The following is a 21,607-nucleotide window of genomic DNA, read 5'->3' as shown; positions in this document are numbered from 1 at the left end:
ACCACCTGTGGTACCAATGCAAAGACTCTTGTTCCAAGAAACAGATTATTATATGCATTAAGAGTATGAGTGTTCACCCACAGCACACAAGGGACGGACACTTCACTGTGCTAGCATTGCAAGGGATGCGCCTCTTTAACAATTCAAGAATATGCGTTGTAGCCAGCTACTTCCTGTCTGATAATAAGTTTCATGAAAGATACTCTGTAATAGGTTTTCTGAAGTGGAACGACAAGACCAAAATATAAAAATGAAATTGTGAATAGATACCAGCCACGGCCCGTGTAGGGCGTGCCACCGGGCGTTGAAGTGGGGCAGGGTGGGGGATTGTAAAATACGCGATAAGGACGATTTCAGGTAAGTACCGGAAAAAAAAACATTTGGCGATGCAGCGCCCGCAACAAATTTTTTTTTTTCCGGTACTTACCTGAAATCGTAAGTTTCCCGCATTTTCAACTGTGACCTCTGTATTTCTGCGGAACCCACTGTTATCTTTTTTAGCACATCGATTTTTTAGGCCTAAGCCGGTTCACTACTTTAAGGAGGTTTAAAACTATCCCTCACCTGAAATCTTTATATTGGGGTTTGGGATTTTATATTTGTGTGTATGTCTATAAAATGTATTCCTATTATTCCTCTAACTCAAGAGGATCGCCAGACACTGCCTCAGAAAGAGAGTCTCGCTGGAGTCTCCAAAAAGATTTCCCTTACTTAACTTTTTGAAACATTGTGGCAGTCGTTACAACTTAGTAGGTTGCACATAGGTCACATCTATCTATATTCAATATGCTGGGTTTGAAATGATGACACTCATTGCAAAATGCAGTAAAGGGCTCCTAACGTGTGACTTACACGGACTACCTCACAGATATAGATAGACTCACGCCTGGGAGAGTCTTCTCTGATGAATGGGACGCACTTATACAAAAGGATGTACTGTATTGCTTTATCAGGATTAGTGACGTTGGTTACATTTTGCCAAAGTCATTCAAAACTCTGATTGTGGAATTCACCACAAAGCTCCTATGTAGTCTGAGCTACACTATGTTTAGATATATAATACACTGAAGCCTGCAACCCCTGTATACACATATGTCACTGATTTCCTTATTCTACTTGTGTCTTCAATGGTCATCTGTAATATATAGAATTATTGATTGGTAGTTGCCAAAAACAGGGTCGTATTCCACCGAAGGGTACCAAGAGTGGTTATTAACAGCCACCGATATGCAATTTTAACTCCTATTAGGCTATCCAAATCCCCTATCCCTGTTCAGCCGTGAAGGGGTAGAAGAGCCACCGGGGAGCAATGCATACCATGATTTCATCACTCTCCGGCCCTTGTTCTCTACCAGATCTTTAAAACTTCATGTATACCCAGTGTTGGGATGGAAAGGTCCCTGCATGGTAATGGACCTGTACCCCTGCCATGAGTGCCCACCTTTGTGCTTAACTCAACCCTTGTCCTACACCTGTTTTATGTAAAGTGCTGCGTAGTGTAGGAGTTGTGATTCTGCACTGGTTGTGTTGGTGCCTGGGAAGAGTTCAGTACACTGATAGGGCAGTGCGCTCATGGTGCGTGCATGTGCTGGTTGTATGTATACCTGCGAAGCGTAGGTTACATGAGAGATGTAGTACTGTGCAGTGCATGCATGGTGAATGCATGTACTGGGTGTATGTGAACCTGCGAGAAGTACAATAAATGAAGGTTGTAGTGTTGTGCAGCGCACATGGTGAATGTGTGTGCTGGGCTGGCTGTATGTGGGCTTGCAAGTGGCACAATTCATAAAGGCTACAATACTGAACAGTGAACGCAGAGGGAATATATGTACTGAAAGTATGTGTTCAAACCACATACAGTAAAGGGGACCCACGGGCAGTTTAATGACCAGCTCTGAGTACATGCCCACCTAACATTAATCACAAGAGAGTATCAGAGGTATCGACCACGTTACACCTCTAGACAGGTTATAAGTTCACCCTGTCTTGGCTATTTTTTAATATTGGTGCTAGGAGTTATACCCTATTAAATTATTTTTTGCTCCTTAAAACCAATTTTATTCACTTTTCTTTATTTGTCCTGGTTTTCCTTGCACTGCACATCACACCTGTTTTAACCCTGTCAGTTACTTTACCAACACATATGGTTTTAACCATAACACCAACACTTACTAACTAACAGGAAGGCCAACCCCTTTCTGCTAGAACACCAAGATCTGTTATAGTGTTGGTCCTCGGAGCCCCAAATGATGAAGGGCGGTTCCGAGTGGTGACTGATGGGAGCCAGAGACCAGACACTGATCTTGATCTGGCATGTTTTATAGCACTCGCCCCTTAGTCATATGGCCAGTGGGAGCGCTATACCTTCTCTGTCTTTGATATTTAGCCTGTCTCACTCTTGACCCTCTGATACTCTCTTGTGATTACTGAAAGTATGTGTACCTGGAGTGGCACAATACATGGAATTAACAGTGCTGGACAATGTGTAGGTACAACCAATAGTATAAATGTGCCAGTAATAACACAGTTCATGGAGGACCCTCGGTTCCATTGGGAAGCCCAGGCATGTCTGGTAAAGACATGAGGAGACACAGGAATCCCCCAGACTGATTTTTATATTACTGCATTCCTGGGAGCTGGTTGGGACACACTGGATCAGGGAGAGCAAGGCTCCCCAATACACTTCAAAGGGTGCTCTTTTATTCATTGAGAGATTACAAGGAAAGGGACGGGACACATCTCAGGAAGGAGATGGGGCTGATGAGGGAATCCTAAAGAGTAGGGCTGGGAGCCAGGGATTACACTTTTGATGCACATATAAGTGTGGCTGACATCCAGGTGTCAACTCTAGTCACTCTCAAGGCCTGTGTTGGTCGACTATCAGCTTTAGCGTCGGTCTTGTTGTAACAGACGGCTTTTCAAAAGGAAGAGGAAGGCGGAGAAGTATATACTTCCAAAGAAGAACCCACCCAAACTCACATTTTGTGTCTGAAAATTGACTATAAGTAGGGAAGGATGAGATCCCGAAATGTTTTATCTGCCAAACAGCCAGATAAGCTGTGTGAGGAGCGGATGCTTCTCAAGACTTCTGCCTGTGACCAGGACTGGGGTCTAAAGCCTCCTAGTCTTGTTGCTGGGTGAGGGGACATCACCCAGGGAGACCAAGACCACCTGCTCTGAAGCCTGGAGCACCAGCGCCTGCCTGCTTGCCAAACCCAATGTGAACAGTGAGGAAGAGGAGAAAATTGGAGGGCGTGACGTCCAGTTGGGAGCCCTGTTGAGTGGACTTCTGATGTGAGGAGGCTTCCTCTGCACCAATAGGGCCATTGCCCATGTACAGATTCAAGTTGGTGACCCCCGTATGTCAGATGAAGGCTGCTGTGAAGATGGTCATGAGCAGAGTGCAATGCTGGGAGAGTAAAGCCTATTCAACATTGTTGCGGTGACCCCGTATGGAAGGAGGGGCTGCCATGGCAGATACTGCCAGATAACGAGGGCCGAAATCTGTGTGGAACCTTAGCGGTGATCTCGCATGCCAGGAGTGGCCGCTGTGGTACGAACTCCTGTGTGGTGAGGGCCAGTTCCTTAGTTGGTAGAGTTGCGACAACCCTGTATACCAGAAGGGGATGATGGTGTCAAGAGCGCTGTGAGGATCGGACTGCCACCCGAGAACTGTCAAACCGTCTTACCTATAGGTCGTGGGGAAGCTATCTTTTATTACAGCTAAGTTGTTACATGACAGTGCTGCTGACAGAATCAGAAAACCATGTGAAAGGCAAAAAAACAAACAGCTGCCCCTTACTCAATTATAAGGACTATCTTTTTAGACCATTTTCTGCATTGAGAATCCACAGTCCTTCGTAATTTATGGTAAAGTGTTCATTGTAAAATCTAAAGTTCAACGCAAGAGAGCAAGATTCTTTCTGCAGGCCTCCTACACATCCTAAAAACAAAAGTAACTTTGATATTTGCTTACTTTAAATTGCTTGAGGGTATTCGTTTGCAAGATTTTACAAGCTACTAATAGATATATTTACTTTCATAGAGTAGATTCTACAAATAGTAGTAATCTGCAACCTAAAGATCTCTAACTAAAAAAAAGCAAGAAACCAAGGTTATAATGGACATTGAATATGGGGTGGACATATATTATAATAAATAAAATGCTGGTGTATGTAAAAAGGATATACCGCAAGACACTTTGGAGCATTGAACTGTGTCTGGAGGAGGAGCTGCTGCTAAACCTTTCTTGGGTCTGCCCGTGGAACCTTTCTTGGGTCTGCTTACTGCTTACTGCTTGCCGGACCCGCTTCGCGGATCCCGCTTCGCAGTGCGAGGAGATTGTTGCCTCACCCAGGGGCGGAGCGTTAGGGGCAAGAACTGCAGCAGGGCTGCGAGTTGCGAAGCGGGGACTCCATATCACAGGAGTCCCTGCATTGATTGACCATCTGCACACCTGGTCCGCCCTCCCTGCTGACACGCCCCCGGCCCTCTCCTCGCCCTTTATTACAGGATCAGCATACCGCTGCGCGGGAGCGTCCTGGGAGAAGCCCGGGACAAGGGCGGGCCGTCTGTGGCCGTCAGGGGCTGCAGGAGGCTGGGCCGGGCCCATTCTCTGTCACCTGTTATCTGCGAACTGGCGTCATCCACTGGACAAATTCATGTAAGCTGGAGCGAGTTGTTATATCCGGTAGCCTTGTTGATTGACTTTGTTATTAAGTTATTCTTCCACTCACAGTGTTGTAATTTACCCTTGTGCTGTAAGGACCGTTGGCATGTCTTCAACCGCCACGATTTCACCACCGAATCCTCTCCCGTCCTCGGTTGGGGTTGCAATCCTGGGCCCTCTTGACAAGTATTTCACTAGGGCTGCCTGTGACATCGACAGAGAGATTGCCCTAGCTGAGAGACGAGCTGAACGCAGGCAGTCTATCGAATTTCTTAAACTTCCCCTAGAGAAACGGGCACCCCCTGGCTTTCTGGCATTGGTTCCCTCATCTCCACCGCTAACCGTGCCAGATCCAGGGGAAAAGCCCCAGGTCTCACCACTGTCGCCCAGTTTGGTTAGGGTGGCAGGTACATTGGGTCTTGAATCTGAGACCGGGACTGAGCTATTGTACACAGTCTTAACCGACCTACCTTCCCCCATGCCTATAGCTACAATTATTCCATCCACTGACGAGGAATTTCCTGCCTCACAAGGTGTTTTAATCCATGCAGCACCTAAAAATCACCATACTAAAAGAAAAAGGAATATCAGCCCTCGAAAAAGTTATCATCCCAAACATCCCAGGAAAGTCAGGAAACTTGGCCTAGTGACGGGAACCTCGAATAAACCTAAAGGGGCAGGTCTAGGGGGGGCTCAGGCTGTTAAGGTTGTGACGCCAACTGGCGGCCCACCAAGTAATTCAACTGATATTTTGGCGACGGAGTCTGCCGATATTACTTGCTCAGATCCATCCCTACTCGTGCAGATAGAGAAACTGATGAAAGCCCTACTGACTCCCATTGTTGAACGAGTTAAAAGGCTAGCGGACCGTCTGGATAGCTTCGAACAAGCCACCTTAGGCAACTTTTTTTCAACAAAATCCCTAATTAAAACACACTCTAGGACCGGGACCAGTAGCATAGGGGGGGCCCATGCGGCTACAACTACCGCTATTACCCTACAAGATTCTCCTAATATAAGGGGGCTGTCTAGCGGGGAAGCTGCCCTAGAGTCTCTTCCTCCGGCCGCTGACACTGCCAAAGGGGGCCTTCGATCCTCAGGTCAATCTCAAAAGACTAACCCCCACCCCTCGGACCATTCTCGGGTAAATACATCCCAACACAAGGAGCGCATAGTCAGTAAGGCTACGGTCACAACCGTTAGATCTACACCTGGGAACCCGGGAACTAATAATTGTATCAACCATATCCCGTTAGTCCAATCCACACTGACTTGTCCCGTCGTTCTCCCCTCAAGCCAGTTCGACTCAGCTCCTCCCAAATTACCCCGTAGAATTACTCCCATGAATCTGCCTCCAGACTGTTACCCCTTTGTTGCCATTCTTACCAACGTACCACCGTTGTTGGTTGGGCAGCAAGAATCCTTCCAGATGCTAAAAAATAAAACCATGCACTGGTTAAGGACTAACAGACCACTGCCCAGGGAAGTCGACGGGCTGATTCTTGGGGTCAGAAGGGTAGGTTGGGTAGGCAGTAGTCACAAGAGCTTTGAGGGGGACTGCGTGGTTGTAAATTTTAAGGATCCCAGGGTTGCTCAGTTGATTTCTAACCAGAATCTAGGAACTAGTAGTGCTGGTATTGGAGTAGTTGATCTGACCTATTTTTATCCAAGAACAGTGGGCCTACATTTCGGTATAATCCCTGAAGCAAGTTGTTACCATAGTTTTCCAACTCTTGGTTTCGATCCCTTTGCTGTGTCTTATCACCAAAACTCAAGGCTGGGGACTTACGGAAGAACTACAGGTTCTCTTCCAGGGGATCCTCATCAATAGTCATAAGCCCTCGGTTGGATTCCTGCTCCTTGGTGAATATCGCCAACAGTGGGATTCCCACCTCCACTGAGATTGGCCCCCAGCCTCAGGGTGATAGTCCTGGTAGTGGGTCTGAGGGAGGAAGTAGAGTAATTTGCTCACCTCCCGAGGGAGGGCAGGATACCAGCCTTGTTCTGTATGCCGAGCCATCTACGGCAGAGCCTGTCATAAAGGTCCTTAGTTGGAATGTTGCTGGGATTGCGAGGAAGTTGGCTCTTCCGGATTGGAATATATTAGTGGAGGGTTTCTCCATCTGTATCTTCCAAGAAACCTGGAGTATGGAACCGTGCCATAAGGTAGGATACTCATCATTCTTTTTGCCAGCAATTCCTTCCCCTCTGGGAAAGGTCGCCCCTCTGGAGGTCTCCTTATTTGGGTCGATATCTCTCTTGGTTGTCAGGTCGCCCAGCGCGTGACCGATTCACTCGACCTTTTGAGCATATCACTTACAGGACCCAAGAGAGGGCCAGCCCTTAACATTTTTAACATCTATGTTAGGGTTTCAAAGGGAGGCTTGTTGTCCCCTATTGTGTCTGAATTAGAATCCCGGTTAAGAGGGGGCCAAGACAGTTCCCATGTTCTAGTCGCAGGTGATTTTAATTGTATGTTTGAGCCTCTTGGGCTGGAGGATTCACTAGGGACTGCTGAGGATGACACCAGAAGAGGGATACCAGTTTTAACCATACCCCCTATCAGAAGGTGGTCCCAGGTGGCTGTCCAAATCTATTCCCTAACCCTGGAATTCGATCTTAGGGCGGTGAATGGCAGGAAGTCTTTGGATTCCTCCGGAGCACATACCTATAACAGGGTGGGTCACACGTCCAGAATAGATTATATCCTTCTTGATGCTAACTCTTGGGACCACTTGTTGGATATGGAGGTACTCCCTACAGTAGAAAGCGACCATAATCTGCTTTCCCTTGTCCTGCGTCCCTTTTGGACGGAGCATTTAGGAGTAGACGCGACCTCCCTAGCATCTGTGCATCAGGAGCTTTACCCCTCTAATTGTGGCAGGCGTCTAAAATGGGGTAATATCGTTATGGACCAAGAGAAAGTCTTATCCATCTCAACACTCTTGACCTCTGCCCAGTCCAGGCTAGCTGACCCCTCATTACATCCAGAGGAAGTAACGTCACTCTTTTGTGCTACCACCGAGCCCCTGAGCGAACTCTTTATCTTCCTAACATGGGTTCCCGTGTTGGAAAGCCCAAACCTAGGCAGAACCCTTACGCATGGTACACAAGAAAATGTAGGGAGATGAAAAGTCTTTTAATTTGCGCAGTGAAAAGTAGGTCATTGGGCGACATACGACTGGCTAGGAAATACTACTCACTGACTGTGACTGCAGCAAAGAAGGAATGGGAGGATTGCTTCTGGGAGGATCTGAGGAAAGCAAGTTTGAATAGGGATGCAAGAGGTTTTTGGACCCTTTTAAGAACCAGAGATAGGCCAGATAGTACGCTGATGACGTGTAATATACCCCCACAGAGCTGGGTTAACCCCTTTTCATTACTATACACTGCAAGTGATCGATCTACTACCAATGCACCCCCACAGGAATTCTCATAACTGGACTAGAGACCGATCCCTTTACTGAGAGAGAGGTGTTGGACACAATTAAAACCCTGGTTCCGCTAAAAGCAGCGGGCCTGACTGGATACCTGGTGATGTAATACGGGCAAGCCCGAAGGAGTGGGGGACTCTCATATCCTCTCTGTTAAATGCCATCAACGAGGGCGCGCCTATACCTGAATCCTGGAAGGGGGCAGAGGTTGTCCCGATATACAAGAAGGGGTGTCGGGACAACCCTGCCAATTACCGGCCAATAAGTTTAATTGACTCCACCTAAAAACTAGTGGGGAAGGTGATATTGAGAAGGATGCTTGAATGGATGGACGACAATAACATTCTGTTGGACCTCCAAGCCGGGTTTCGATATGGTACCGGGACCATCAAGCAGGCCTTCAGATTAACTCTTCTCCACTGGAAGGTGGTGGTGCTGGGTGGGGGCAGTCTATCCCTGGCCTTCATAGATTTAAAAACCGCTTTCGATCTGGTTCCCAGAGAGAAACTATGGAAGGTCTTGGTGGATCTAGGGTTGCCCTCTTACATTCTTTCCCTGCTGCTAAAACTTCACGATGGTAATTTTGCACAGGTGCGCTGGGGCACTAAGGGTGAAAAAACAGAAAGAATTCCTGTAGGTAGGGGAGTCCGACAAGGATGTGTCCTGGCGCCCACTCTGTTTTCGCTTTACGTAAACGGAGTGGTTCAACATTTACTTGGCACTCCCTCGGATGCTCCCTCCTTGGCAGGCAAACTGATCCCCACCTTGCTCTTTGCGGATGACACTCTCCTCATTTCAAAGTCCCCTATGGGTCTGCAAAGCCTTTTAAATAGCTTCCATGAGTTTTGTCTATCAAGAGGGTTAGAAATTAACACCGACAAAACTAAATTTTTGGTTATGAACCCCCCTAGGAAGCTCGGCAGACTCCCGACCTTGAACTCAGAGCCACTGGAGAGAGTTTCCGAGTTTGATTATTTGGGTATCCGCCTCAATGACTCCCTCTCCTGGAAAGCCCATATCTACAAAATGCTACTGGGTCACAAAAGGGTAGGAGGAGCTCTCCTTAAGAAACAACGCTCCTCATCTTGTAAACCCATTGCCCCAGTGGTGGATATATATAAAGCAAGAGGGGTCAGTGCTGCATTGTATGGGGCAGAATTGTGGGGTACTTGCAACTTGGATCCAATAGTCAAATCGGAGAATATGTTTCTGAAAGACCTGATGGCACTGCCACGAAGTACTCCAACTGTACCAGTGCTACTGGATCTAGGCTGTAGACCCATTGGGGATCAAGCTAAACTTCGCCCACTGCTTTTGTGGACAAGGTTATGGCGGGTGCCCGAACTAGCCCTTCTATGCGGGGGCTCTGTCTGAGGTCATGGACACGGCAGGGTGGTCGAGGATTAAATGGTTGAGGGATGTCAAAAGATTATTAACGGAGATTGGGTTACCGGATGCTTGGTCTACAAAATCTGCCCCACCCAAGGCCACTATTAAAAAATTGTATTGGGATTGGGTCTCTGCGAAGTTACATCAAGACTCACGCCATCCCAACACAACAGTGGCTTTTGTGAGAATTAAGGATGTGGTGGCATACGAACCCTATCTAGACGTTATTACTATCCCGTTTGACCGCACTCTGTATTTTAAGTTCCGTGTGGGGACTTTACCAGTAGGGGAGTTAGGCGTCCGCTGGAAGGGGTCCCAGCAAATTTCGCCCTTTTGTGCATCATGTCCAACTCGCGTAGAGTCAGTTGCCCATATTTTTTTTGAATGCCCAGACTATCGTGGCCCGCGATCCCGTTGGCTTAAACCGCTTTGTAGATTGCTGGGCATTCGCCACTGTTTAGTAGCAATGCGTATTTTAATGACTGACACAACCCCCGTGATTGTATGTGCTGTTTCAAAATTTTTAAAATGGGTTTGGTTGATTCGTAATAGAAGGCTTTCTGTCTCAATTTAATCCTTGTTTTAACTCGTCTAATAACTATTGTATCTGTTTTTATGTACCTGTGTATAATAGATTGTATGATATTTTTTTTTAAATTGCTGGTTTGTATTGCTTTTATGGTATTTGTATACCGAAATAAAGCCTATCAATCAATCAATCAAAAACAAAAGTAACTTTGATATTTGCTTACTTTAAATTGCATGAGGGTATTCGTTTGCAAGATTTTACAAGCTACTGATATATTTACTTTCATAGAGTAGATTCTACAAATAGTAGTAATCTGCAACCTAAAGATCTCTAACTAAAAAAAAGCAAGAAACCAAAGTTATAATGGACATTGGATATGGGGTGGACATATATTATAATAAATAAAATGCTGGTGTATGTAAAAAGGATATACCGCAAGACACCTCGTAGATCTCTGACCTTATGGAACAGCTCAGTCTTGAGCCTCGAACTTCTGTTTGGTTATGGATCTTCTTGGTGACTTGCAGTATCCTAATAATGTATGAAAGGGAGTATTTTATCCCTCGTATCTTTTGCCAATTCCAATTAAAGGCACCTCACCCCAACACATTGATATGCCTCTGGCTGCACTGAATGCATTGTTATGGATGGCTACTATAATGCAATGTTTTTGGTGCTAAGCTAACAGTATTTGCAGCCACCAAGCTATTTTGCATGCCTCTGAGTCGCACACCCCACCTCCATACAAAATATTCTGACAGGCTGGTTTGAAGTATGCAGCGCCACTCATTTGTTAGGTATAAGAGAGATATTGAGGCATGTAACATGTATACTATATAAAGGTGAATTGCACCTTCTCAGATGTATCAAAAGTCAATTCAGGCTCATTGCCCTTTACGATCTTGGACTTAGATGAGTGTAAACAAATGGCACTACTTGACTATTAAATGCATAGCAGCCCTACTGAAAACTTCTTGTTGCTTCCTGCTGAAAGTACAGCAGCCCTGACAAATAGTCCTCGTTCTTTCTTTTAAAAGTCTAGAAAGCTTAGCTAGTTGTGTTGCTTTCACCCCTTTTACAGTACAACAGCCATAGTGAATAGTTTTCTAGCATCCCTGTTCAAAAGTAATGGTTGCTTTTTGCACTTCCGTAAATGCAGGTTATGACAGTTTAGGAGGGTTATGGGTAATTCTTCCTGTAAATCAACTCATCCCTGTTGTAATGAGGCTGCCAACAAGTGTCACTACAGTTTTCACAACACAAAATGGCCAAACGATACAACACAACTACTCACTAAAACTTTCACTGTGAAAAGATTGACTGTTTGGCTTTGTCAGTTCCCGTTAAAGATTGATTAAGAGTGGTGGCGTGGCTTAGCCCGCTGCAAAATGGCCGTACCTTGAGTGGGCTCTGCCGGCCAAGCCAAAAATCTGTTGAAGATCCAGCAGTTACATCACGTATTGCTACCTGGAACCCCGCCATCGTCACTCACCTGACCCTGAGGCGCAGTTTGGTCCGACTCCTGCAGTCCTACGGCATCACTGTGCTGAGTTCTGCCGCCACGTGTGTTCTACGCTGACTCTGCGGCCTGCGCAGATGGCCCGGCTTCCCCAGAACTGCTTGCTGGCCGCCCCCGGGCTCTAGACACCTGCCCTGCACTTTGCCTCTGCTTCTCCTTCACTGGAGCTGTTAAGTGCCATGGCTGCAAGGGCGCTCTGTGGCGGGGCTGGGAGCGCGCGAGTCGCACCGCCCAGCCCGGCCTGCTCACACGCGGGTGCCACACTTCAGATTTCTGTGCCCGCCACCCGGACCTTCCCCCTTCGGACCTGCCTGACGACGTGGATGGCACGCTCTCCGCTGCGTGCTGCCCCCTCCCGCCGCGGCTACCCGGCATCCTGAGGCATCCTTCTGCGGCCGCCGTGTCAGCCTTCTGATCACTATGACCCCGGCTTTCCAGTGAACTGTTCGCCGCAGGGGGTTGTCTGAGTGGGGCCGCACACACATCGGGTGCCCTGCCCTGAGACTCCCTGCCTGCCGCTCACCGCTGCTGCTTCTGGGTGCCATCTGCCACACTCTACGCCTGCCTGCCCCTCCTGCCGGGCCTCCGTCTGCCTGTTTGCGGCTGTTGTGACTTGCCTGCAGCTTGCTCCTTGCTGCCAGCGGTAAGTGCACCCACTACGGGGAGTGCCGCGGCTGGGTTGAGGGCGTGCACGCCTTATCACGGGGCCCTGCTCCTAACTGCCGACACTGACTATACTACATCGACCTGAGGTCTGGTGGTTCTAGCCCGTGTGGTGGGCCGCGCGCCCTCTGTGCATCCCTGCTTCCCCGCGGCTGCTCCCCCACTACGGTCACCTGGACTGGTGCCGCTTTGGTCGCTCCCTGCTGGGTGGTGCAGGGCCTGGCCGGCGGTTCACCCCTTTGGGCCTGGCCTGCCAGCATGGGGGCACTCCTCTCTGGACTCCTCGCCTGACTGAACCAGAGGTCCCGGTGGGTGCCTTTTGCGGCGAGGGTGGCTGGCGGGTGCACAGCCCATCTCTGCTCCCTGGATCCAGGCACCTCATCTAGCACTGCCCTCTTGAACCGCTTCTTCTTACCTGGGTCAGCTCCCTCATGGCTTTGGGCACTGCCTTTCCACCATCCAGTTGAGTCCTCTGTCCACTCTCTTCTCTGCCGGTGCCCGACATGGGTAAGACTGACCCCAAGCAACCCAGGCTCACATTTGATCAGCGCCCACAGGAGGACGACCTCAAATCCATTATGTTGGAGGTTAAATCCGCGGTCTCTGGTATAGCTGCCCAGTTGGAACAATTGTCTTCTCGCCTGGATGTGGTCAAGACTCGGGTGGACTCCCACAACAATCACTTGCTGCATGTCGAGTCGAGGGTCTCTGATGTTGAGGACACCGCCACTCAGGATCGACAAAAACTCCTTCAAATGGACAACATCATTGAACTAATACGCACCAAAAACGAGGATTTGGAGGCACTCTCCCGCAGGAGCAACCTCGGCATCACGGGGGTGCCCGAGTCCACCAATATCTCGCGGATGGAGGACTTTGTGGAACAACTTGTGCGTGAACTGTTTGGCGACGTGCTTTCTCTGGTCTTTATTGTGTAGAGAGCGCACCGCTCCCTCGCCCAGGCCCCAGATTGCCAGCTCGCCTGATTAATAATAATAAATAATAATATCCACATTTGTAAAGCGCACAATCACCCGTTAGGGTCTCTAGGCGCTGGGGGCCGTCGGGAAGATTAAGCAAGCTATTGCCCAGAGTCACATGGTGCTGGGCTAATCTGCCGCCGGTGCCGGGGATCGAACCGTGATCCCCAGATTCCGGAGTCAGTCGCCCTGGCCGCGGCGCCACACCTCTTAGCCATATTAATTTCCGGGATCGAGACACAATCCTCCGGGCGGCCTGGGGGAAAGGTGAAATCCGCCACCAGGGCAAATCCTTGTCTTTTTACCCCAATTACACCCTGGCGGTACAGGCTGCCCGCCGCGAGTTCCTGCCTGCGAAGCATATTCTACAAAAACACAATATCTCATACTCACTGGCATATCCGGCTAAGTTACGAGTCACGCAAGGCTCCTAGACTCATCTTCCCGGATCCTAAGGACACCCTCGTCTTCGCCAAGATGCTGAATCAAACTCATCGCTCCACCCCTGCAAATTCTCAAGACTCTGCTACCGGCAACCTAAGTGACAATCACTGACTTTGTCCCCTCCGTGATTTTACCTGCTTGTTTCTTTACACACAGCTGCCTGTTCACTGTCCCAACATGGCCTTCTCTGCACCCTCTAGCTCTATGATGGCTTGCCCCCTATTGTAACGCTTTGGGGCCCGGCACGTCAGTTCCTTTTTTCTTGATACTATCTACCCTGATGTCTGCTGCTTCATCTGGCTTGGCCACCTTGCCTTGTCGGCAGGTGCGTGTGCCGAGCGACGCCATGCCTCTGCGAGATGATTCCCAATTCGGCTATAAACTTTCCTCTTCCAAGTTGTGGTTTCCTGGGGATGTTAGGGGTGGTCGCTCAACCTGTTTGGGGGGTTGGTGTGGGCGGTGGGAGGGGGGCAGTTGGGTGTTTGCGGCGCCCTTCAGAGGCGCACTTGCTTTTATTTGTATGCATTCTGTTAATGTTTCGCAGGTCTCGTGAATCTGTACCACATTTGCTCTGCTGCGTTTTGTTGCATTGTTACTCGCACTCACTGAAGGGCATTTCCTGGTATTACACTCTTAGACATTTCCCATACTAGGTGGGGAGCTTGTGATATTCCTTTCATGCCTAAATATTTGTCACAGCACATTCCTGGTTGTCTTCTTACACCCCCTATGTTGCCATGTTGCTCATCTCTCTTTTTCTCATGTTGCACCTTCACACTCATTTATACGAGGGTACAGGCCCTATTCACTTTGCCCCTTGCCACTATTTCCCATTATATGACTCTATGACAGACACTATCTTTTGGACCTGGAACATGCGTGGTCTCAATGGCCACCGCAAGCCTCGACTAGTCCACACTTATCTCCTCCGGCACAAAGAGGACATCTGTCTTCTCCAGGAGACCCACTTGCTCCCTGCATCCGCCTCCAGACTCCTCTCCTGACCCTGGGAGAATCACACTCCTCTTTTTACTCCAACTACTCCCAGGGGGTATCCATCCTTATACGCAGAGGACTTTATTTGGCAAACGTCCCAGATAATTTCTAACCCTGTCGGGCGCTTTGTCATCCTTCAGGGCTCCCTCCAGGCTCAACCTTTGACAATCGCTGCAATGTACGGCCCCAATAGTGACGACCCAGACTTCTTTGCGCAAGTGTGGCACCACATCTCGTCCCTTGGCCCCGCTTCGCTCCACTGGGGGGGTCTTTAATATAACACTGTCCACGGTACTCGACCGTTCTGTCCCTCATGCCTCCCACCCACTGCGGCACTCCTTAGTTCTATACTCGCTGAGAACTCCCTCTTTGACTCTTGGCGTCGCGTGTGCCCTGAAGCTCGCGAGGGCACTTGCGCCACTGGCACCCGTGTCTGCTGGTTCCGTCTGCATCTCTGGATCATCACTCCAGATGCTTTCTCCTGGCTCACCTCTGTCGATCACATGGCTCCCACACTCTCAGATTACTTGCTGGTCCAGCTTAGTCCCCGTCTCCTCCAATCCCCCCCCGGCACACTTTCTCCTGGAGGGTCCCTCCCAATGCTCTGCGAGACTGTCTTTTGTGATGAGATTCAGACTGCTATCACTAACTACTTCGAGCTCAATGAGGGGTCAGTGGACTCCCCCTCAACGCTCTGGGAGGGTTTAAAAGTTGTCATTCGTTGGGAATGTATTTCTAAACAGTTCGGCGTCCTACTCTCCATTCGCAACACACTTGATAAATTGGAAATAGAAATTAAATCTTTGGACTTCTCCCACGCTCTAGACCCTTTCCCTGACATGCATGCTCAACTCTGTGAGAAACACACCGTATTTGCCAACGAGGCCAATAGAGAGCTCTCGTTCCTCAGTAGGGAGGACCAGGCGCGCTGCTTCGGCGAGGGTGATCGGACTGGTAAAACCCTGACCAACCTCCTCCGTCCGCCTCGTGCTGCATCTATATCACAGCCCTTCAGAATGGTGGCCCAGCTCGGACCACCTCCCCATAGGAAATCAAGGCATGATTTAGAGATTTTTACACGCAACTGTACACGGCGGTATCCAGCTCCCAGCGAGAGGTCCTCGATCAATATTTCAATACCCTTGAACTCCTTTGGCTTGAAAATTACCACAGGGAATTCCTGGACGAGCCCTTTTCTAAAGAAGAAATCCTGGCCGCCATCAATGGTATGCCTGGTGACAAGGCCCGCGGTCTGGACGACTTGCCTGTCTCCTAGAAGACCTTCGCCCCGCTTTTGGTGCCGCACCTGACCGCCATGTACAATGAGTCCTTTGAGAGCAGTCAGTTCCCCCCTTCGCTCCACGAGGCTATGCTCACTCTTATCTCAAGCCGGACAAACCTTCCGAGATTCATATCGCCCCCTGTCCCTTATTATTACGTTTAGTAAAATCTTCATCAAATTGCTTGCTTCGCGCCTTCTCCCTCTCATGCCGCACATTGCCCACCCGGACCAATCCGGTTTTATTCCCAGCCGTGCGACCTCACACAATCTCCAGACCATCTTCTCCGTTCTCCACCAAATTAACCCAGCGCTCCCCGCTGTGGCCGCCCTACTTGATGCCACCAAAGCATTTGATACTTTAGAATAGCCCTTCCTATTTTTCCTCCTTCCCCATCTGGGCTTCAGCCCAGTCTTTATACGCAAAATCCTACTCCTGTATACCCTTCCCACTTCCCGGCTCCAGATCAATGTCCTTATATCTGCTCCTATCCCCATCGGGCCTGGCACCCGTCAGAGGTGCCCGCTTTCCCCTATGCTTTTCACTGTTGCAATAGAACCCCAGGCAGCTACACTCTGACAACATCACACCCAGAGGGGCTTCGTATTTATAGCCTGCGCCCTCTTGTACACGGACGACGTCACTTTATATGTCCGCAACCCTCAGGAAAACCATAGCCCTCTGGTGCGTGAGATTATACAGTTCGGTGCCTACTCAGGTATACAGGTGAACTGGAACAAGTCTGTTCTCTTTTCTCTTACTGACGCCACCACGCCCTTCACCCCGGACTACCGCTTCGTCTCGGCAACAGGCCCTACTCGATATTTAGGCATCTGGCTGAGCAGGGATGTGGACGAACTCTGGAGGACTAACTTCAGTCGTGCCGTGGACTGTCTCGAGTCCGAGATTCCTATGTGGAGCCGGCTTCCCCTGTCGTTAGCCGATCGAATTGCTATTGCCAAGATGTTGTGCTCCCGAAATTTTTATATTTATTCCTGAACGTACCTGTTCCCCTCAATGCCCACTTTTTTCGCAGGGTCCGCTTGCTGCTTATCTCTCTGATCTGGACTGGCAGGCAGCCCAGGTTCGTGTATGACACTCTCACTCTTCTGATGTCGGGTGGAGGCCTTGCCTCTCCTAACTTCAAGCTCTACGCGCTGTGCACAGGCCGGTTTTTTACATCCTACTCCTTTCCAGCCACATGTAGCAAACTCCCATGCACTGAGATTGACACAGTCGACACCCTGCGCTGGGCCTGGGAGGGACTCTGCCATTTTTCTGAGGCTCCTCTGCTCTCGGCGAACACGATGCCAATCGCTCAGCATCCGGCTTTCCCTCCTCTCCAACCCTCCAGAATGGTTAAACACACCACCTGTCTGGGGCTGACTACAGTAGCAGATCTCTACCCTGGGAACACATTCTTCTCTCTCGCTTAAGGTTCTGGTCCTATGGACACTTTACTTTATTATCAACTCAGGGCGATCTGTGGGAGCTACATCCCGTGTTTCCCCAGTCTCCCCCCTCGATGGCTGCTCTTGATTTCCTGTATTTGTCTTTCTCCCCTCGGAAGTTGGTGACCAAACTCTATGCCTTCAAGCTGGCAGCTGCCTCCATCTCCACTGACCGTGCACGTGTGGCCTGGGGCGAGGACCTTGGTGTGGAAATCTCCCAAGCTGATTAGCTTTACTGTTGCAACCAGACTAAGCGATTGTCCCCAAACTACCGCCTGCGCCTCATTCATTTTAAATATTTGCATAGGCCCTACCATACTCCTGTTCAGCTGCACAAGTTGGGACTCATTCCCAGTGATAGATGCCTGCACTGCTCTGCTCCTGCAGCGGATTTCTCCCACCTTGCCTGGCTGTGCCCCAAGGTCTCCGCTTACTGGCGTGAGGTCTGTGCTGCTATCTCTGAGATCACTTCATCGCCAGTCCAGCTCGACCCCCTGCTCTGCCTCTTAGGCTTTCTTAAATTCTGCCCCGACTCCTCCCACAGCTTGATTGCCATGCTGCTTATCCTCGCGCGGCGTAGGGTTTCCATGTGCTGGGGTCGCAAACCTGCACCTAAGTTTGCTCATTGGCTCGAGGATGCATCACGCTGCCAGACCCTATTGTCCGAATTCTGTGACCTTATGCCAGCTAGATCTCACCCACTCAATATATGGAGCCCTCTTGTGTCTTACCTTTTGGTTCGTACCCCCCAAAGCCCAGTTGCCACTCCCGCGTTCCCCGCCGGTGCTCCGCCCACGGCGGCTGCTGGTGTAGGTCAGTAACTGGCCTTTCCCTTCTCTGTACTCCCTTCAGCTTGGCCCGTCCCTTCTCCTGCAGTTTCTGCGCCTCACATCGATTCCTGTTCCCCGTCCTGGTGCGCCTGAAGTATGTCTGTCATGTTGTCGCTTTTGGATGATTTGTAATTTTGGTCAACCTCGTCACATTTGATCGTTTTCATGAGTATGGTGCTCTGATTTGGTGCAAGTAAGTAACCTGTCTATGCAATTTTGTCAATAAAGGTTTTTGAAGAAAAAAAAACAGATTGATTAAGAGATGGGAAGCATCGGTCTATGTTGAAGGATTCACCACCATGTTCTAGAAGTCAGGCGATTCATTCAAATTCACTCCATTGATCGAGTTTTCTAGTTATTGTTTTATAGGGGTATTTCGCTTTTATTTTATTGTTGGTACAAAAGTTATGATCTTCATCTTGAAATATCATATTTGACTTGCAACTGTACTTAACTGTGTGGTAACAAGTGTACTAACTACTAGGCATGTTACTTCCTGTAGGAAGGTGCTTTGTTAAACCGTTTCTGTGCTTGGTTTACAGAGAGAATGTCATCGAGACACTCCATGCACAAATAGAGGAGCTGAAACTGACAGCAGAACTACAGAGAAATCAAATGAAGAAGAAAGAAAAGGAATATGAAGACTCCCTGCTTCAGATCCGAGAGCAGCAGGCAGCAGGTCAGAGGTATAGTTGAAAAAACACATTAAATAGATTTCATGAGTATTCTTTATGCATCTATCTGCATAGAATACATGTTGCTTTGGCAGGTCCCAAGTTCTTCTTAGCATACCTCCTTGTTGTTGGTTTGGCTTAAAGACTAAGTGAAAATCCATTAGTTAGGTGTGATATTAAACACCAATCAAAAAAGGTTAGAAATCTATTTTTTCATTATTTTGTGTAGTATGTGTTCTGTCCAGACTTTGTGAGCTACGTTGACTTGAACTGATCCACAGTTTTATACACCCCTGTACAATATGCAAAAATTCACTGATGCAGTTTGTCGGGCATCCTTCGCCTCTATTGACCATGGTACTTGCCCCAAGGGGGCGTTAAGGGTGGTCAAACCCGGTGCTCAGATTGTTAATATAAGGTTACATTCACACAGGGGGTTCTTCAGAGACCCTTGTGAATCATTGTAGACCCATCTCTAGGCATGACAGACTAACTTGACAATAAATGTTAAGACCAAGGGCTGTGACCTTTTTTTTTTTATCTGTTTATTCCATTGTGTGGAGATGTTATTAGCAGTAATAACTTGGTTTGTAGTGTTTCATACCTCAATTCTGCAATTTCTAAGCATTGTAAATAATAGATGTAATTGCCCAAATAAGCGGTAGTCAGTGGATGAAATGGAAGTCCCCATTGATGGTAGTTCTGCAGTATTAGATTTTTCATAGATTCACATTCACACAGATTTAAGCATGTGAATCTATGAAAGATACCAACACTGGAGAACTTCAGTTTCAGGTAAGTAACTTTCTTCATGTCAGCGGTGAGTGCCTTGTTGAAAGTCGAGGTCTGCTGTCTCCTGCTTGCCTTCATATCTGATTCCAGTTTGAGTAGCAACCATTCATCCCACTCACATATGTGCAGTTGGCATGTGCCCAACTCTTATATACCGTATATTTGTATGAGAAAGTTTTGCTGCACAGCTGATCCCCTGCACTGGTGCAGCACCCTTTTGTAAAGATAGACAATGTGCAAATAAGTACAGTGTGATAAACGTATCCCCCCTTAAGCTTCCTTGCAGTCTATTATTCAGTGGTATTGCTATTCATTCTGATATGTGTCAGATGCTAATGTTTGACATTCCTGGGAGAAATCCTGCTTGACAGTAACAACTGTAAAAAAGCACAAACATTTCCTACAGCCAGGCAGCAGGGGTCATGAAAGACACAAACTAGTGTCCTCCTTCTGTCCCGGCCTCTATAGGCACTGCAGTGTACTTATCCATAAGAAATAAAGTGTAGGTGTCCCTCTACAACTTCCATGGTCAGTATCACAATAAACTGTGCCTTGGGTCAAAACAGTTAATACCAGGGGTGTCATGAATTCCCACTTTAGCATCGTGAGCAGGGGTGGGTGTCACGGACCAGTTCTCTTACGTAATATATTTCAATTGATGTTTACAATACTTTTGAATGTAAGCTGAGATGCAGGTCTCCGAATAGAAGCTCATAAATGTAGTTTAACCCCTTCCATGCGGCCGTGATTCTGCGCCTGTGCTGCAGTTTTATTGAGTGGGTGGGTTCATGACGAACCCCAGCCGTCATCAGCACACGAGCACCGTAGTGCATGACGGCTGGGGTTCGTCATCAGCATGGAAGGGGTTAAGAGAAACAAAAGAACACAAAGGGAGGAAGAAGGTATGGAAAGAAGGTTGATGGATGTAGAGAAGTATGGATGAATGGAGTAAATTGTCTATGCTTATGTGTCTTTCATAAGTTGTGAGACTTTGAAGCACAGTAGTACTTGTTGGTAAACAGACGGAGCTTGCTTGAGCTCCAGATCCCATTCTGTGCCGGATACTGTTTGCAAGAAATTGGGTTGTTGGTTGACTGGGTGTTAGCCCTGGTCTAGCAGCAACTACAGTCCCTGTCAAGGGTAGGCACAAGCAAAACCTAAATTAACCTGTGCTTAACCCTCTGGTAGCTTGGCACAGAGCAGCCAGGCTTAACATAGAGGCATTGTGTAAAGTATTTGTGCAACACTTTACAAAGTGAAAATCCCACACACAAAATACCCCTCACCATGATAAAAGAAATAGACCTTTCTTTATTAAATAAAACAAGACCAAAATGACAAAAATCCAATCAGCTGAGCTGAAGAGATGCAATTTTAATGATTTTAGTGCAAATAGCTCCAAAAAAGCACAAAGCGCCAACTGAATAAGTTGCGCGCCAGACCCAGGACAATGTCACACGTTTCGGCCAATCACGATGGAGCATGGGCTGGCTAGAGGAACTGTTAGGCCCTCTGAACAGAGTACTTTAAATCCAGGTATTGCAGAGCATTGTGAGGCTCTGCGTCGAAGATGTGTTGGGCAGCCAAAGCGTATGTCTTTATCGCGATGGAGCAAGGCTGCGATGCAAGAGCCTGCGTCGTTGTCGAGGATCCTGTCGACCGGTTTGCTATGTGTAGTCCGCTGTTCGATGAGGTGATGCGTAGTCGGGGTAATGCGTCTTTTCCGAGGAGCTGCGATCTGGAGTCTGTCGTCAAGGCTGCCATCAGCAAGGGATGTGAGGGCCTGTGCTGAGGATGCGTCATGCAGGGGCGGTTCCGATGTGGCTGCGAAGGCGATGCAGGTCTTTGCGATGGGTCCTATCCACACAGCAGGGACGATGCATCAGTTCTGCTCAGGTTTGCGCCACGCAGCAGAGGAGATGCATCAAATCTGCGTAATCCACAGAGACTGGCAGAG

The 21,607-nt window shown here is 48.5% G+C and overlaps 1 protein-coding gene across 4 annotated transcripts in view; it reads left to right on the top strand.

Annotated features, from left to right (window-relative positions):
- Positions 1-21,607, top strand: part of RPGRIP1L (RPGRIP1 like) — an 827,898-nt gene that overhangs the window by 171,234 nt on the left and 635,057 nt on the right. For all 4 annotated transcript variants that reach the window (XM_078668308.1, XM_078668309.1, XM_078668306.1 and 1 more), the window contains exon 6: positions 18,727-18,870. In XM_078668308.1, coding sequence (XP_078524434.1) covers positions 18,727-18,870 — 144 coding nt within the window. The remainder of the gene's footprint in view (positions 1-18,726; positions 18,871-21,607) is intronic.

The sequence above is a fragment of the Lissotriton helveticus genome, chromosome 12, assembly GCF_964261635.1.
Source record: "Lissotriton helveticus chromosome 12, aLisHel1.1, whole genome shotgun sequence".
NCBI lineage: Eukaryota > Metazoa > Chordata > Amphibia > Caudata > Salamandridae > Lissotriton > Lissotriton helveticus.
Note: the sequence above shows the minus strand (reverse complement) of the source record. Positions and strands in the feature narration are given on the sequence as shown.